This window comes from Anabrus simplex, chromosome 1, assembly GCF_040414725.1.
Source record: "Anabrus simplex isolate iqAnaSimp1 chromosome 1, ASM4041472v1, whole genome shotgun sequence".
In the NCBI taxonomy this organism is placed as follows: domain Eukaryota; kingdom Metazoa; phylum Arthropoda; class Insecta; order Orthoptera; family Tettigoniidae; genus Anabrus; species Anabrus simplex.
In genome coordinates, this window is record NC_090265.1 from 26,564,383 (window position 1) to 26,583,349 (window position 18,967).

At 39.4% G+C, this 18,967-nt stretch overlaps 1 protein-coding gene and 1 non-coding gene across 2 annotated transcripts in view; both read right to left on the minus strand.

Moving 5' to 3' along the window:
• LOC136883524 (B-cell linker protein) overlaps positions 1–18,967 on the minus strand; it is a 323,973-nt gene that overhangs the window by 145,359 nt on the left and 159,647 nt on the right. The window contains exons 3-4 of the mRNA XM_068229921.1: positions 14,284–14,342; positions 2,249–2,314 (exon numbers count right to left, since the gene is read on the minus strand). Of these exons, the coding sequence (XP_068086022.1) occupies positions 2,249–2,314; positions 14,284–14,342 (125 nt within the window). The remainder of the gene's footprint in view (positions 1–2,248; positions 2,315–14,283; positions 14,343–18,967) is intronic.
• On the minus strand, positions 14,108–14,191 carry TRNAL-UAA (transfer RNA leucine (anticodon UAA)). The gene has a single exon. It is a non-coding gene; the product is annotated as a tRNA-Leu (tRNA).

Below are 18,967 nucleotides of genomic sequence, written 5' to 3' on the forward strand. Positions count from 1 at the left end.
TGATTCAAGCCTACTTTCTCCCAAATGCAAGCTCACAGCTATGTGACCCTAGCCGCTCCGTCAGCTTGTAGTTTATACCAGTTCCCATTTCTATACACGATTAGTACAAAGATATGTTCAAATTTAATACAGATACAATCAACAAGCGAGTTGGCTGTATGGTTTGGGTCACGGAAAGGTGCAGTATCCAACTGATGAGCCCACGCCGCACTGGGGTGAAACACTAGTAATCTTACAATTGAGTTTCCTGAATTTCATTTATCACTCATGGCATAATAATTGACCCTTCTGTCCGATTCGAGGTTGGTCTTTGACAAGCTGAGGAGGTGGATAAAGAAAAGAAAGTTATCTATGAACCTACCGTAAATTATTTCAAAGACAGGTATAAGCTCAAATGCATTGATTAATAGGTCTACTGATAGGAGCACGAGGTGCTATACCTTGTTTCTTTTTAGAAATTTCGAAAAAAATATACATTCCAACTTCTGTACGAGATGAGATAGTCACCATAGTACTAAAGAAGAGTTGTAAAATTCTGAATCATCATCTTAATCCACATCTCTAGGTGTTGTTTGAAATTTTACATCATATTATTATATTTTAATATTGTAATTACTGGTATAATTATAATCATCATCATCATCATCATCAGTTTTCCACTCCAGTTGCCCGGGTGTGGTTTACGAGCACTCTCCACTTCTGTCTGTCCATGTACCACTCTTCTCTCAAGACGACATCCCAGCTGATTCCTCTTGTTCCTATGTCCTCTTTCACTTGGTCCAGCCACCTCTTCCTAGGTCTTCCTACCGGTCGTTTTCCGGCCACGACTGTGTGTAGCCATTGTTTTGCTGTCCTTCCATCGTCCATTCGTTTGACATGGCCAAACCATTTCAAACAGGCCCTTGTCACTTTTTCATTCAGGGATGGGTACACACCAGCTTGCTCCCTTATTCTTTCATTCCTTACCCTGTCCCTTTTTGTCTTCTGTACCATAGTTCGTAGGAACTTCATTTCTGCGGCTTGTAGTTTGCTGTCCACTTGTTGGGTTGTTGTGCAGGTTTCTAGGCTATATGTTATTATGGGGGTGAAGTATGATTGGAATAGAATCTGCTTTGATCTTAAGGGAACTTGTTTGTTCCAGAGAAGGTTCCGAACTTGATGGTAAAACTGAGCTGATTTTTGAATGCGGTTGTTAATTTCATGCTGTATTCTGTTATCACTTGAAATGATGCACCCAAGATATTTATATTGGTCTACTGTTTCCAGTTGTGTACCTTCCAGCATTATTTTTCCTTTCTTCTTCTGCCTGTTGACAGACATAGTAACAGTTTTCGATTTATTTATTGTTAATCCGTGTGCTTTCAAATGTTCATTCCAGGTGTTCAGCCTCTCTTGGACTTCCTTCTCTGTATTTCCCCAAATTACTACATCATCTGCAAATGCAAATGCATTGATGTCCATATTGTTCTTCTGCTTAATTTCTTTCATGACTTCATCCATGACAGTGATAAAAAGTAATGGTGAAAGGGTACTGCCTTGTTGCACTCCTTTAGTGGTTTGGAACCAATCAGAATTACCGTTTCCTATCTGTACGCAACTGCAGCAGTCTTCGTAAAGCATTTTAACTTTCTGGATAAGCCCTTTGGGTACATTCTTCTTTCTTAAACATTCCCATATAGTCGTCCTTGGAACACTATCAAATGCTTTTTCGAGATCCAAAAACACTAGTGTTAAGTCTTTGCCCTTCTCCCAATGCTTTTCTAACAGTATTCTAAGTGCAAATATGAGATCGGTAGTTGATCGGTGTTCTCTGAATCCATATTGTTCTTCCTGTAGTTGTGGTTCTATGCTAATTAATATTGTATAATGCTAATTAATATTGTCATGTGGGTATACTGAATCCTTTGGGGCTACCTCCACTGGGAGGCAGTTTTGTAAATAAAATAAAATAGTGTTGACAGACTGGACGTTTACAGGCTACGTTTGATAATTATGTTACAGAAGACAAGGAGAGATGAATTGAGAAATGTACACATTAAGAAAAATGGAAAACTTTAGAGATAAAATAGATTCTCTGATTCATGGAACATGATCAGCTGCCTACCTCAACATGTGTAGTGTAGTATGAGGACAAAAAGGGTCCAACTGCTAACTATACAAAGGTTAACAATATTGCAAAGTGCCACTGGAGCACAGAATATATTTTAAAATTCTTTAGCATCAGTGTTCTCAGTTTCAATTAACTTACTCATTTTCAGTCAGTCGGTGCTTCACAGGATCCTTGTTGAGTTCTTGCACAAAAGCAGAAAGTTTCCTGAAAATATAGAGAACTTGTTAGTGAAGAATTTACTTGTGTATCTCAAAGAAATGCTATAGGGAGATGAAGTTATTACTATTTGCAGATGATATTGTGGTCTAGGGAACAAACAGCAAAGAAGTACAAGAAAACTTCATGCAATGAATGATAAAATTGAAAAGTATGGTATAAAAATCAGCACAGATAATAAAACAAGACCATGGTGATATCAAGAGGAGAAAGACAAAGCAAAGTCATTGTGAAAATTGGTGGTCAAAGCCTTGAAATGGTGGACAGTTTCAAATACCTATAGTTCATTCCAAACAGTATTGCTCTTAGGACAACAGGGTTGCCATCTCAAATGGCTCTGTTCAACACCATCACGGGTAAACGGCGGCACATAAATTTGTAATTATTTAAGTTCAACATAAAAAGCGGAAGAAACTAAGCTGGAAATTTTTTAATGAAGTAAAGCAGGATGGAGGGTTTATAGGGGCTATTTTTGGTTTGCACAGAATCAGAGGAAAACTACAGCACATAAAAAACCTCAGCACTGAAGTGTAAGGCAAAAACGGGGAGAAAATAGAAAAATAGTATTTCTTATGGGTTCAAGGGCTGAGGGATGCATTTCACTGCATTTAATAAATTTCCCCAGGGAACCCGGGGTGCTACTATGCTTTCGTACTGCTCACAAAAACAATAGTAAAAATTAAATGTGATCATAACAAAACCAAGCGCAAATAAAACACACGGCAACTTTTTTTTATCAGTTCAAGTTATGCCATGACGTATCGCTGCACACCACAACACCAAAATTTTCAGTAATAACTCCTGTACAGTATGAAAATAATAGAACACACACAAATACTATGTAATATACAACCAACTCTCACTCAACACAAGACAAGTATGCACTGATTTAAAGCCTAAAAACACACATGCTACAAATAAATACTGTAGATGACTTCACTACAGAAGTGAGCTGCCGGCGGTTCACAGAGTGAGGGACTACACGAGGCTTGTACCAGAGCAACACAGAAGAAGAAAAATGAAGGAAGGCAACGAAGCGATGGCTGTTCCTGCCATTGTGCTTCCTACCTATAAATATATTTATGAAAAAGAAACTTTTATGCAGTTATTTTAATAACTCACGGGCAAAAAATGCCTCATCCTTTTTATCTGCCTTTCATAATACGTTACAAAGTACAGTATAATATCCCTTAATCACGAGGAATTATGGGTGTCTCTGAGGGAGTGTGTTCACTCCTTGCAGGTCACTAAGAGCGGTAGTTTTCTTAACGTGGAATTAACTATAGGAGTTAATTGTAGAATACAAGGTTGGATATAGAGATTAGCAAGAGAGTGCAACAGGGCAATGCATTATACCAGAGTGTAAGACACCTTGACTGGAGTAAGGAAGTGTAAAGAGATAACGCATTGACATGCAGCTGAGATTTGGACAATGACAAGTAGAGAGGAGAGTAGATTTCAAGCCAGTGAAATGAAATACCTAAGAAGTATGATAGGAAAGACAAGGAAAGACAGACTGAGAAATGAAGATGTTAGGAAGGAAGTCAGAATAGAAAACCTCAATGAGAGAATTGATAGAAATTATATGTTTTGATATGGATGAGTAAAGAATACCAAAACATATGATGGAGATGAAGTTTGATGGAAAGAGAGAGAGAGAGCGAGGAAGACCTAGAATAATGAAGAGTGATTCAGAGGAGTGCAAGAAGAAGAAACCTGGCCTGGGACAAAATGATGGAAGAGGAGTGGTGGAAGGAGAGAGGAAGGTGGAGAAGTGCCATAAATGTCCCGACCCAGCAGGAGCTGGATAAGGGGAAGGAAGGGGGATGACGATGATGATCTCAAAGAAATGCTATACATGCATTAAGAAAAAACATTCACTAAAAACATTTCCCCAACAGCAAATTGTGAGCACCATATTTACATAAGAGAAACAATTATACAATTCTCTTACAAGGGATGGTTACTGAGTTGTCAATGAGAATCTCAACAAAACCCACAGCATGAAATGGTGACAGGTCCAAAGTGACATGTGTACATTATTACTTCAACTCCCCATAGCTCTTGAGCAAGGGCAAAACATCTGTGCATACTGATGAATTGTACATTTCACAGCAGAGCCACACTCTAGGAATGCACACAGTCTCTGGTAGTCACTGTGCCGACCTGGTTGTTGTGGAATGGTGAGGTGTGTTCAGGTGGTGGAGGTGGTGGTTACTATTTAAAGAGGAAGTACAACTAGACAATCTTATCTTAATTCTGTGTTCATATGAACAAAGATGGTGTGCAAACTTGAGAAGAACATGGTCAAAGGTTGCTTTTATTATTGTTTACACAACTGTGTATTATGCAAATGTACGTTGACTGACAAGTCCTTCAAGAAACGATTGCGCTTTTGTCTTGAAAGTTTATTTTTGTGCTTTGTTTGAATGAACTTCTTTTCTCTACTGTCTTTGATTTGTGTTACTTGTTTATTCACAAAGGCAAGGGCAAAGAAAGGGTGGAAAGTTCAATGCTTTACGGTGAAACTGGTTCATATTACGTTATCTCTGTCACCACATTCAACAATTTCATAGTGACACAAACCAATACCCATATACAGTGAAATCTCAATACAACGATACTGGGCGGACCAGAGGGAGTTGTCATATTTCGAGGACTTAGCTGTAATTCATTCTTATAGGTAAACATCCTACAACTGAACTACATCAATTACCTCACAACTCAAAACTCATAACATTTAACTCTGGAAAAGACTGGATTTCAGAGCACAAAACACAAAGAATACACAAAAGTTAAAACTAGAATAGATTACCTTATGTCAGGTTGCAACACTGTACAGCACACTGTTATTTATTTACTATGTTAACTCATTTTTGTTCTGTTTGGTCAAACTTGTTGTTTTTTTTTCTTTCTTTTTTTTCACAGTACCAAAGAAATGCACAGCATTATATTGTGTTAGTGCTGCTCAACACTACTTCAAACATCAGATTCCTATCCTTTACAGGCAGAAAACACATAACAATCTTATTGCATCAAGAGTCACTAAATGAACACAACCAAAACTAAAGAAAATTGTGAGAGTGCTTTACAAGACACAATAGATCCTGGCAGAAATAACATGTTTGCAAAATTAATAACTGGTTTGAAAGAAGGCAGTCTGGGTTTAGGAAAGGTTATTCCACTGAAGCTCAACTTCTAGGATTTCAGCAAGATATAGCAGATATCCTGGATTCAGGAGGTCAAATGAACTGTATTGCAATTGACCTATCTAAGGCATTTGATAGGGTAGATCATGGAAGACTATTGGCAAAAATGAGTGCTATTGGACTAGAAAAAAGAGTGACTGAATGGGTGGCTATATTTCTAGAAAATAGAACTCAGAGAACTAGAGTAGGCGAAGCTTTATCTGACCCTGTAATAATTAAGAGGGGAATTCCTCAAGGCAGTATTATTGGACCTTTATGTTTTCTTATATATATCAACAGTAGTGGCGACTAAGAGGGGCGACGGGGGGCAGTCGCCCCCCCCCCCCACTATGTGTAGAAAACATTACATTTTTATTCCATTTTAGCCGTCTGAAACTAGGAATTATTGGAATTATTTAAAAACTTGTACGAGACTCATTATCTTATCAGCTAGCTCTTAGTTTATTTTCTTTAATTATTAGCAGAAATATGTACAAAATGTTGTTCGTCGCGGCTAACCAATTTGTACAGCGCCTTATTAAGTAGTGGAGACGTTGCATGTGCTATGAAAAGGGGTAGCCGGGGTATGTCTTTTTGCCGAGATCAAGGACACCGATTGTCATGCACATTCATCCAGCTGGCAGTCTCTTATAATAATAATGTTATTTGCTTTACGTCCCACTAACTACTTTTACGGTTTCCGGAGGCGCCGAAGTGCCGGAATTTTGTCCCAGAGGACTTGTTTTATGTTCCAGTAAATCTACCGACACAAAGCTGACATAATTGAGCGCCTTCAAATACCACCGGGCTGAGCCAGGATCGAACCTGCCAACTGGGGTTAGAAGGCCAGCGCCTCAACCGTCTGAGCCACTCAGCCCAGCAGGCAGTCTCTTTAGTGTCTGTTATTTTCTTTGTATGTAGTCAAATACTAAAACATTTTGAATTGTATAATCATGCCCTACTTCTATTTAATTGTAATACATATGTATATTGTTCCTTTATTCTGTAGTCCAGTATTGAATCAACATCTCAAAAACTGTTACTACTGCACTTAAATTGGTAAAACCTTTACTTCTCTGTGGAAATTCGCCCAGAGAGCATAAAAAAGTATCATTTTGTAGCTTTTCTTCCACTTTACATGCATATACTTCGCCCTACCCCCCTCCCCCCCCTGCTATATACCAATAACACGGGTACATTTTGTTCTCAGCAATTTTATTTCGCCCTCACACTTTTAATTCCCAGTCACCACTACTGTATATCAATGATCTGTGTAAAGAAGTGGAATCAAAGATAAGGCTGTTTGCAGATGATGTTATTCTGTACAGAGTAATAAATAAGTTACAAGATTGTGAGCGGCTGCCCGCTGACCTCAATAGTGTTGTGAGATGGACGGTATGATGATAAACAGGGTTGAAAGTCAGGTTGTGAGTTTCACAAATAGGAAAAGTCCTCTCAGTTTTAATTACTGCATTGATGGGCTGAAAGTTCCTTTTGAGGATCATTGTAAGTATCTAGGTGTTATTATAAGGGGTAATCACTTAAATGGGATCGTAAATAAAGGGTACAAATCTCCGCACATGGTTATGACGGTGTTTAGGGGTTATAGTAAGGATGTACAGGAGAGGGCATATAAGTCTCTGGTAAGACCCCAACTAGAGTATGGTTCCAGTGTATGGGACCCTCACCAGGATTACTTGATTCAAGAACTGGAAAAAATCCAAAGAAAAGCAGCTCGATTTGTTCTGGGTGATTTCCGACAAAAGAGTAGCATTACAAAAATGTTGCAAAGTTTGGGCTGGGAAGACTTGGGAGAAAGGAGACGAGCTGCTCGATTAAGTGGTATGTTCCGAGCTGTCATTGGAGAGATGGCGTGGGAGGATATCAGTAGACGAATAAGTTTGAGTGGTGTCTTTAAAAGTAGGAAAGATCACAATATGAAGATAAAGTTGGAATTCAAGTGGACAAATTGGGGCAAATATTAATTTATAGGAAGGGGAGTTAGGGATTGGTATAACTTACCAAGGGAACTGTTCAATAATTTTCCAATTTCTTTGCGATCATTTAAGAAAAGGCTAGGAAAACAAGAGATAGGGAATCTGCCACCTGGGGGACTGCCCTAAATGCAGATCAGTTGTGATTGATAGTGACTGATACTACAACAATGGTTCATTCAGGTTTATACTCTTCAAATGACAACAACACGTTTTTCTGACTCCTTCATGGTTCGTAATACTGCAGTACCTGGGGGAAAGCACATCAGTGGGGTCTGAAAGAGCAATGGTACTAGAGAGATTTATCATTAATGAGAGTATCGTTAAATCAAATTGAATTTTACATTTAATTAATGGAATTAATTCTGGAATCAGAATGTTTTATCATTACAGAGTTGATTACTTTTGTACCGGTATCAGTAACCATTCTATGGAGATTTCACTGTATTTTATATGGTATTTCTTGCGTATACATGTAACTTTCTGGTTACCAAACATGTATTGGAATTATAAATAGTCTATTTGATGGTTGTATACCTTGACCTATACTATGACCTCCTGAGGCTGAGTGGACCCCGTTCCCGCCCACGTACCACTTTTCAAATACAATAGATCTATCATTATAAAATATATTGCTGTACACCAGTGGCGTATACTGAGGGCTACCCAGGCTACCGGTCAAGCCCAAACCTTAAGTGAGAATGATGGAAGTCTAAAGCACATTATAATGTAAGCATCTGACATGTTGTTCCATTTGCAAAACTTGAAACAAGTGAGAAAAACGTTGCACTTATTTCTGAGAGCAAGGCATCGGAGACTGATATCGCAGCCCAGACTCTCGTCCCTCTCCCCTCTACTCGCCCCACACGGCTTGCTGTATATTGGATCGGATATACTTCCTCACCTCATACTTCTGACTTAATCATGTAGATAACAGAGTACTGGTGTTTCACTCCCACTTACTTCTACACTGCGGGGCTGCTGTTATAGGAGCAATATAGTTTTCTTGGTAGATCTGCTAAAATGAAATGCCATCTTTCAGGTTTAGTGTTCTATTTTGTTGGTTGGAATCGAACCCGTGATCATGGGTCGAACACCACCACTGATCTCCCGACAAAGCTAATTAACCAGTGAAGGATGGGTACAAATGCTGTCAAATTCAACATTTTTATTTAATAATAATAATAATAATAATAATAATAATAATAATAATAATAATAATAATAATAATAATAATAATAATAATAATGATGGGGCATGGCATCTGTATAGGCTTGGTGGTGACCTAATGAGGATAAAATTAATGGAGAAGACGTCCCACTCCCCAGGCCAGGGGAATTAACAGTATGAGGGGGTTGATTCTGAAAACTGAACCGTGGCCATCGGACTAAAGGCAAGCATTCTATCCATTTAGCCACTAAACCGGACTTCGATTTGCTAAACATTAGGGTACCATCTCCATTGATCAGAGGTTGAGAATTGGCAGTAGCAGAGGTCAGGGCAGTAGCTTGTGAAGCAGCCTTGACAACACAGCAGGCTTCTCTGTTGGCTATCGGCTGCAGCTCAAAATGCTTCAGGCTTGACGTTCACTAAACCAACCATCTACTGTAAGTCTAGTGGTAACCCACACCTTGATCCCAGCATACGCCACTGCTGTACACACAAAGACACACAACACACAAGGACTTTTTTCCTGATAATAATAATAATAATAATAATAATAATAATAATAATAATAATAATAATAATAATAATAATAATAATAATAATATTTGTACCGGCTGGTACACCTCTACGCTGCAAAGTTAAATCTTCCGCCAATAAATTACCTTCCACCGGAGAAACTCTGAACTTTAACAACTGAATTAATCCTACAGTTCCTCAGAAGATGCCAAAGATGCCACTGTGTGTATTTCGATTTGTTTTTGTTTTCTTTGGTTGATCAAGAATTGTGGACCTTCTCTGACAGATGTCTCTACTAAAAAACTATGATCACGCACCCTGGTGCGAAGGGAAGGAACTTTTTGAAGAAATTTGGTATTCGAAAGTTTGTCTTTACTAAATTTTATTCTTTCATTTTTTGGGTTGGCAATATTAATCTTTCTTTCCGCCAGTTTTGAACTCAGCCAATCCCGAATTTCTTTAATTAATTTTCGACCAATAGTGTCTTTCGTCTTCGATGTTGATGTATAACTTTTAGCTACCCAATAAAGTTGAGTGGGTGTGTCTTAGTTATTCATGAAAGGTCTCGAAGCTTCCACGAGGGTTTAAAAACTGCTGATTTTCTCGGCTCTTCGCCACTCGAACGACATCTAGCTCAGTGTGTGGATGTGTACAGGGGGCGGGAAGCGCCTCTTTCTTCAGGCAGCAGTTCCTCAACAAGGTAATGGCCTTTTAATATCTTTATTTCTTGCCAGCTCAGCAGTTTAACCCTCGGGGCAGGTCCGAAACCTTCAATATGTGACCTTTAAACATGTAAATCTTTTTCCATCTTTGTAAAATTTCATATAACTTTACCGTAAATCGGGGATAGATAGTGCCTTAACCTCTCGAGCTCCCCTTCATCTTGAATTTGAGGTGACTACGTTTTTGTAACCGTTCTTCTATTCCTTCTTGATGTGTTAAATTTACTCTGTATACGTGTCACCTCCATAGTATGGGAATAGCCCCCGCTTATCGGCCTAGCGCCACTTAGGTTTTAACAAGCTTCATGTAGGAGTGCAAGTTCACGCCTCCATTCATCTTGGTATTTTGAGGCCATTTAATTAATTTGTTCTTTTTCCACGAAGGCCCAGTAGATTGGGTACGAGATACCCCTGTTTATATTTGTAAGTTGTGCCTTGATGGCAGTAAATTCTAAAGTCTAGGTAATGCCTTTAATAGGCTTGAAAGATTGAGAGCGGGTCAGCTCTTTCTGGTATTTTTGAAAGGTGCCTCGGGGAAGCGTGACGTTTTGAGTGCTGGGAGCAAGTGCTCCATTGTATTGAGGGAATTTCTGCCCTTTTCTAAAATATGTAGTTGTGAGCTGAGAGCTCAGGAACTGATAAACCTTGGGATTTGTAGCCCAGTATTTGTAAAGACCCCTTAACTTGTGCTTTCGTTTGTAAAGTTGCACTGTACCTGAAATTTCATTGTTATTTCACCTAGTGAAAAGTTGTTAAATTTTTGTTGTCTGTTGAAAATATAACCTTTATTTAAATTTTTAAATTCTTCTTTTGGACCTGTAGTTAGACTCATTCCAGCCCGCACCTTCTTTCACCTCTGCTGATCCATCAAAACACGGTAACAATAATAATAATAATAATAATAATAATAATAATAATAATAATACAGAAAGAAATTCCTGATGCGCAAGTTCGAAGAGGAGCTAATATTGATTCTGACCACTATTTAGTGCGTATTGAAGTGAAATTTACCCCGAAAAGAATCCACTACAAGAAATCTCATCTTCAGAAGTTTGACACGAAAAAGATAAAGGAAACTAACATAAAAGAAGAATGGGAAAAGGAAAAGGCAGACACCTGGCAACAGTTCCATGACAAGATGATTACAAGAGCTAAAGAGATGATTCCATTGAAGAAGAATACGAAACACCCTTAGTGGGACTCTGCATGTGAAGAAGCACTGGAAAAGCGGAACAGAGCCTTGCAGAAATATAACTGTAAGAAGTCACTCGAGACTCAACAACATTATCTTCAGACAAGGAAGGAAGCGTCAAAAGTAATCAGGCAAATGAAGAAGAGATACATGAAGGACCAACTGAAATCTATAGAAAAAAATTTCTGAGATCACAATATGTGAGACTTCTACAGGATTTTCGCAGGAAGAATCCGTGGATACACCCCACAGAATTTATGCTTCCAAAAACAAGACGGAAAACTCGTGCTGTCTAACCAGGATAATTGTAAGGAGTTGCCTCGATATTTCTCTGAATTACTCAATTGCCAGGAGCCAACATTACGATGGCCCAAAGAAACTCCTGTACACGTAAACCCTGAATCTCAACCACCTACCAAAGAAGAAATCCAGAGACACATCTTCAGACTCAAAAATAACAGGGCGCCTGGAGAAGATGGCATAGTTGCAGAACTCTTAAGGAACATAGGCCCAAATACACTTGAGGAGCTCACACTAATAATCCTGGACATCTGGAAAAAAGAATAGCTACCTGAAGAATGGAAATGTGCACTTATCCATCCGGTACACAAGAAAGGTGACAAAACCAATGTAAATAACTACAGAGGGATTTCTCTCGTTCAAGTCACCTACAAGATTCTCTCTGCGTGTCTTCTTCAAAGAGTACAAGAACAGCTTGAACACAAAATTGGAGAATATCAAGCCGGTTTCCAACCTGGGCGGTCCTGTGTTGAACAAATTTTTAATTTGAAGACGATATTGAAATATAGAGCAACCCGAAACTCTCCGATTATTTGTAGTTTCATCGACTTCAAGAAAGCGTACGATTTGGTTGATTGACAGTCTCTCTTTAACACCTTAGAAGAACAAGGGCTTGACCCAAAGACATTAAGACTCATCAAGGAAACACTCACAGACACAAAGTCAAAAGTGAAATTCATGGGGAAGTATCGGAGCCCTTTGCCATTAAGACCGGCGTGCGACAGGGTAACGGACTGTCACCACTGCTTTTCAACTTTGTTCTAGACAAAGTCATTCAGAAGCACTGGAAACCCATTCAACATGGCCAAAAGAACGATGACATTAAGGTCAGTTGTTTAGCTTTCGCAGACGACCTAGCGATACTAACAGACAGCGATATTTCAGCGATCAAAAAGATTGAAATCCTCAAGGAATGTGCTGAGAAAACTGTGACTAAAAATCTCATTCGAGAAGACCAAGTTTATTTGCAATAAATTCGACATTCAGGAATTACAAACAAAATATGGACAAATCAAACGAGTTCCATACTTTAAATATCTCGGTGAGATCCTAGAACCAACAGGGTTGGTAAAGGAAGCACAGAAAGTTTGATTACAAAGACTCAAAAGAGCATATTGGAGAACCTGAGACATCTACAACAAGAAATGCATGTCCATACACACAAAAATCAAACATTATAATACGGTGATTAAACCTGAAGTGCTGTATGCAAGTGAAATCTTGGTTCTTAATAATAAAGGTGATCTAGAAAACATCTTGAAGGAGGAAAGGAAGATCTTGAGGAAAATTCTGGGCCCAGATAAAAAGGAAGAAGGGTATAGACTCAAATCACGCAAAGCTATAGAAAGACTGTCGAACATTGCCGCAGACGTCAGGAAATGAAGACTGAAATTCTATGGACACGTTCACAGACTATCGTCTTCAAGGCTAACCTACAAGATTTTGACATATACTGAAAAACTGAAGAACGTACCGTGAATACAAGATGTTAAAAATGATCTGGAAAAGGCCCAGATAGAACCATCAGAAATACTGGACAGAAACATTTACCATCACAAGATACATAGATGGGTAGTAAAGCCAGAGAATAGAGTCCCTTAAAGATCGGGGACTAAGTGATCAGAAGAAAGAAAACAGGCACACAGTGAAAGAATGAAAGCAATATGGTCTGTTAGAAAGGCGAATCATAAATGTAATACGTGATCCAACAGGGTCCATACGGAAATAATAATAATAATAATAATAATAATAATAATAATAATAATAATAATAATAATAATAATAATAATAATAATAATGATAATAACTACAATTTGAATTTGTCGTCAGATCTTCAAATCAGCAATGTGTTTCCTCAGTAATTAGGAATTCCACCAGCAATCTTATTCCTCAAGGTACTGTAGAAAAAGAACCAAAATACCATTTACTTCCATGAATGATCACCGTCCGCCTCTGTCGTATAGTGGTTAGTGTGATTAGCTGCCACTCCCGGAGACCCGAGTTTGATTCCCGGCTCTGCCACGAAATTTGAAAAGTGGTACGAGGGCTGGAACGGGGTCCACTCAGCCTCGGGAGATCAACTGAGTAGAGGTGGGTTTGATTCCCACCTCAGCCCCTGTTCAGCATAGCAGGTGAGGCCGTCTGGGCAAGGTATTGGTCATCCTCCCCGGTTGTATCCCCTGACCCAATGTCTCACGCTCCAGGACACTGCCCTTGAGGCAGTAGAGGTGGGATCCCTCGCTGAGTCCAAGGGAAAAACCAACCCTGGAGGGTAAGCAGATTAAGAAAGAAAGAAAGAAAGAAAGAATGATTACCACTTCTCCTACTGTACAATTACTGTATTGTATCATATTGTCAACTGCATTAGGCCTACCACGTTTCAATATTAGATAACCCTCAGTTCCTCTTAGTTATCTCTACTGTGTTCATTTTGGGATGAGATGGCTGTATGACTACAATATTGGGAATTAATTTACCCTCGCTGATTTGTTAACCACTTAAATAAATGCAAAGGGATTGAGTGAACATAATATAGAGAAAACAATATGCAATTTACTAAAAATGAACATAGTGAGTCATCAGGTTATACTTCCTGAAAATTATCATAATTTATTAGCCTATTTCGAAACATTTCTTAAACAATAACGATAGAACATATGCAGCAGAACGGAAATAAACGAAGAGTTGGAATTAAAAATGTATGTCAGATGTGGGGTTCGAACCCACGCTCCCTCTCGGGAACCAGAACTTAAGTCTGGCGCCTTAGACCGCTCGGCCAATCTGACTTGCGTACGAAGAGCTCATTCGCACAAGTTATCAACAAAGTTTAGTCAGACACCAGTAGGTATATTTGAAAAAGTAGGATAGTTTTACTTACCGAATGTTACTGAGGTTGAGATCTCGTTTCCAGCCTGCCAATGTTATTTCCGTCAAATCCTGCGAACACATATTGGCACCGTTCAGTCATGTTCAAAAACAATATACGATGCGATTTCAACATAATATAAAGTGTTAGGAGGCCTATATGAAACAGTATTATCAGAATATTCAGGATTTAAGGAATAAACAACAGGATTTAAAGGAAGAATAGGGAATCTATTATGAATTGATGTTACATCATTCCGTTTGGAAGCAAGCAAGCCTTTACTGCAGAATGCTGCACAGACGGTGAATGGAAGACTTCCTGTATTTTCATTGCCGGGAAACAGCGTGAGAATAACCACGTATCAAAGACATGGTTGTGTCTAATTAGGGAGGAGCCTGGTAAACACATAAATCAGAAAATACAGTGGACAGAGAAACGAAAAGCAGGCCTGAGTCGTAGGAATTAAAACAAAGTATGGGTTATTTTTACAATCCTTCGTAGTTTTCGCTCTATTTTTTCTGTATGGGGTGGAAACAGCAACAATAACGAACCTGGAAAAAACTACTAAAGATTGAAAGGAGAATATTGAGGAGGATTTACGGCCCAAGGGTGGTAGAGGGAAACTACAGATTACGCTCAAATAAGGAGATATACAAAAGAACAGAAGACCTGGAAACAACAATAAGGAAAAGACGGCTGCGATTCTATGGACACATGGTTAGAATGGATCCAACAAGGTTAAATAAACAAATTTTTAATAAAATATACTACTTGAAGAGCCAGGGGGGATATGCCAAGCAGATGAAGGAAGAACTCAAGAGGTTAGGAATTGCAGATGAAGAATGTCGTGATAGAGACCAATTCAGGAAAGGACTTTCCAACATAAAAGTTCTGGTTGAAGAAAAGAAAGAGCGCAGAGGGGGAAGATGGACTGAAGAGAGAAGAGCGCAACATTCTGAAAGAATGAAGGCACTGTGGAGAAAGAGGAAGGAAGAAGGGATGATTAGAAGGAAGTGAAGTGGTATTGGCGTGGTCCTAAGTTTGGCCGGTTCGCAAGAAAGAAAGAAAGAATGTGGTGTAGTGGTTAGCTGCCACCCCCGGAGGCCCGGGTTCGATTCCCGGCTCTGCCACGAAATTTGAAAAGTGGTACGAGGGCTGGAACGAGGTCCACTCAGCCTCGGGAGGTCAAATGAGTAGAGGAGGGTTCGATTTCCACCTCAGCCATCCTGGAAGCGATTTCCCGTTGTTTCCCACTTCTCCAGGCAAATGGCGGAATGGTACCTAACTTAAGGTCTCGGCCGCTTTCTTCCCTCTTCCTTGTATATCCCTTCCAATCTTCCCGTCCCCCACCAAGGCCCGTGTTCAGCGTAGCAGGTGAGGCCACCTGGGCGAGGTACTGGTCACCCTCCCCAGTTGTATCCCCGACCCAATGTCTCGCGCTCCAGGACACTGCCCATGAGGCGGTAGAGGTGGAATCCCTTGCTGAGTCCGAGGGAAAAACCAACCCTGGAGGGTAAGCAGATTAAGAAGAATAAGAAGGGTTATTTTTACAATCCTTAGTAGTTTTCGCTCTATTTTCCTTGAAAGTGATAACATAGCGTATTGAAAGAGAAAGTGAGTGTTCTCTCGTAGTTAATAGGCGGTGGTGGCAGACTGCGCTAGTGTAGCTATGGGGGAACAGCGCTGCTCGCGTTAATACAATAAGCGGGCGCGGCACTATACGAAACGTACACGAAATAAATTCTGTAAGACTTCCTGTTGCCAGAATGACCTTTGAATGATTCCCTTTCATTGTGTACAGTCCAGGAATATTTGAATAGAGGTAGCTGGCAAACACACTAATTTAATGGCTTAATGTTATCACCTGAAAGGATTTGAAAATCAGTAATTCTGAAATTACTTACAAAGTATTGAGATACAGTATATTGCCATTGATGCTTTCACGGCCCGTGCTGAGATTTGCTTCTGATGACGCAGAGCACAGTTCTCTGCGAAACGTAAATAATTTCACCTTATTTTCATGACACGGCATAAGCCCAAAAGCCTAGCCTATATCATGTCTACTGAGATATAGTTGGAACTATTATGCATTTCACATTATCAAAGACATATACAAAAAGTTTTAACTCACCCTCGAAAGCGTTAGTTGTCCGAAACCTTGGAGAAAAAAGTTGTAATTCACCTTTTTGCCTTTATACAGCAAAAGAACGTTATCGTGGAAATAATTACGTGTGCACTTCAAAATATGCACGAAATCAGAAAATGCCCACACGTGCCTTTGATGATCTGTCGGATTTTCAATGGAGCATTTTATATTATCATTCTTCCCTGACCGAGCTGGATAGCTGCAGTCGCTTAAGTGTGGCCAGTATCCAGTATTCGGCAGATAGTGGGTTCGAACCCCACTGTCGGCAGCCCTGAAAATGGTTTTCCGTGGTTTCCCCATGTTCACACCAGGCAAATGCTGGGGTTGTACCTTACTTAAGGCCACGGCCGCTTCCTTCCCACTCCAAGCCCTTTTCTGTCCCATCGCCGCCGTAAGACCTGTCGGTGTCGGTGCAAAGTAAAGCAACTTGAAAAAAAAAATCTTCCCTGAAATTCCCAAATTCATCCACGCCCTTTTATTACACTGACTTCCATCACACATAAAACCAATTACTTTCACCCCAGCTTGTTCCAAATGAATTATGACCTGAATTTTTATTTTTGACAATAGTTCTCCAGGAGTTGCATTTTTGCTAGCATACACTGCTACAGGCTCGATCCAGCTGTGCAACAAAGGGACAAACATAAATACAAGCGCGTGATTGGCAACGACGTTCTTTTTGTCGTAGGGAGTTTCATCTCCTACATCAACAAAACCGACAACTGTCAGTGTAGTTGTATTAAATCTAATGTCTTCTCTCAATTTCACTTCATCAAAAATCACTATACCTAGTCGCTTGTTTTCGTCTTGCTCGTTTAAATAAAAATCTTTAATTGCATTCACGGCATTTCCATGAATACCATAATTACATTTGAACCCTTAGCATAGTCAACTCAAATGAGCTTCGGTAGGGAGATGAAGTAACTCATGCTTCAAACAATGTCTGTAACCCTTAGGGGATTTGATTTTCAAAAGCTAACTATCTATATATATAAAATAAGAGTTTTGTCTGTACATTGCTCAGAATTTGAAAAAAATGGCATTTCTGTATCGGTCATGTCCATATTAACAAGAAAATGCACTTTTTACTTTTCCGTAATTTCTGTCTGTCTGTCTGTCTGTCTGTCTGTCTGTCTATCTGTCTGTATGTATGTACACGCATCACGACAAAACGGTTGAAGAGAATTTAATGAAAATCAGTATGTGAAGTCGGGGGATGAGCCTCTACAATCTAGGCTATAAATCATTTCACTCACACTGAGTGAAATGGTAGTTTAGGGGAAAGCCTAAAATTGAATTCTCAAATATTGTTATTGGTAGTCCTATCTTGATGAAAATCGGTATGCAAAGTCAGGAAAGAAGTCGCTATATTCTAGGCTGTAAATTATTTTATTCACGCTGAGTGAAATGGTAGCTTAGGGGAAGTCCTAAAATGTAATTCTCAAATATTTCTTATTAGAGATGTAATCGATGAATGCTACATAACTAAGGTTATATAGTATTAAATTTCCTGTTATTCATGTCTTATACATTGTTACCGTACTGACTATGATCACAAAGATATTCATGAATTTGGATTTTTGTTACTAAGTCCATATCAGCGCCGAGTAACGAGAAAATGGGTAAACAGTATTTAATGAAAATCGGTATGTAAAGTCGGAGAATAAGAAACTACAGTTTACGGTATAAAATATTTTACAAATCACAGAGCCGAAAGAAAACTAAATGTGTAGGCATGGGCGCCCGCAAGGGGGGGGGCAAGGGGAGGCACTTGCCCCCCCCCCCCTGGAATTCTAAAGATGTTGATGTTCAATTGTTTAATATCATACCAGATTATTTAATAAACTGAAATTACTGACAGTCATCTAGCATATGTTATAACTGGAAGTTTCTGTAAACAATTTAATGTTGCTGACGTTATATTGGTTTTTATATTCAAGAAAAGATCCTGCGGGCGCCCATGTGTGTAGGCCTACAATGTGGAAAGCTCCTAACATTGATCAACAATAACATTACATTGACCATTGTTTGTCGTGATGTGCTTTGTGTCTTCTGTTGCCCCTCATCTCCGGTAGATAGGATTACTGCTGCGTACAGAGTATTTTTTATTTGATTTACGTTGCACCGACATAGATAGGTTTTATGGCGACGATGGGATAGGAAAGGGCTAGGAGTGCCTTTGGCCTTAATTAAGGTACAGGCCCAGCATTTGACTGGTGTGAAAGTGGGAAACCACGGAATACCATCTTCAGCGCTGCCGACAATGGGGTTCGAATCCACTATCTCTCGGATGCAAGCTCACAGCTGCGCACCGCTAACCACACGGTCAACTCGCCCAGTCATACAGAGTGTAACAGTCTGCCTGAATATTGATGGGAAGTAGCTGGGGAGTTAGATAACTTTCTTCTTTAGCATGCTATTCCCCTGGTTTATAAATTTTCTGATACTACTGGTACGTAACACACTGGATCATCATAGCATTCGGGCTATTCAATCCCTACTCTGAGGCACTGATTGGAATGAACAGTGTGCATATTTAGCGGAATAATG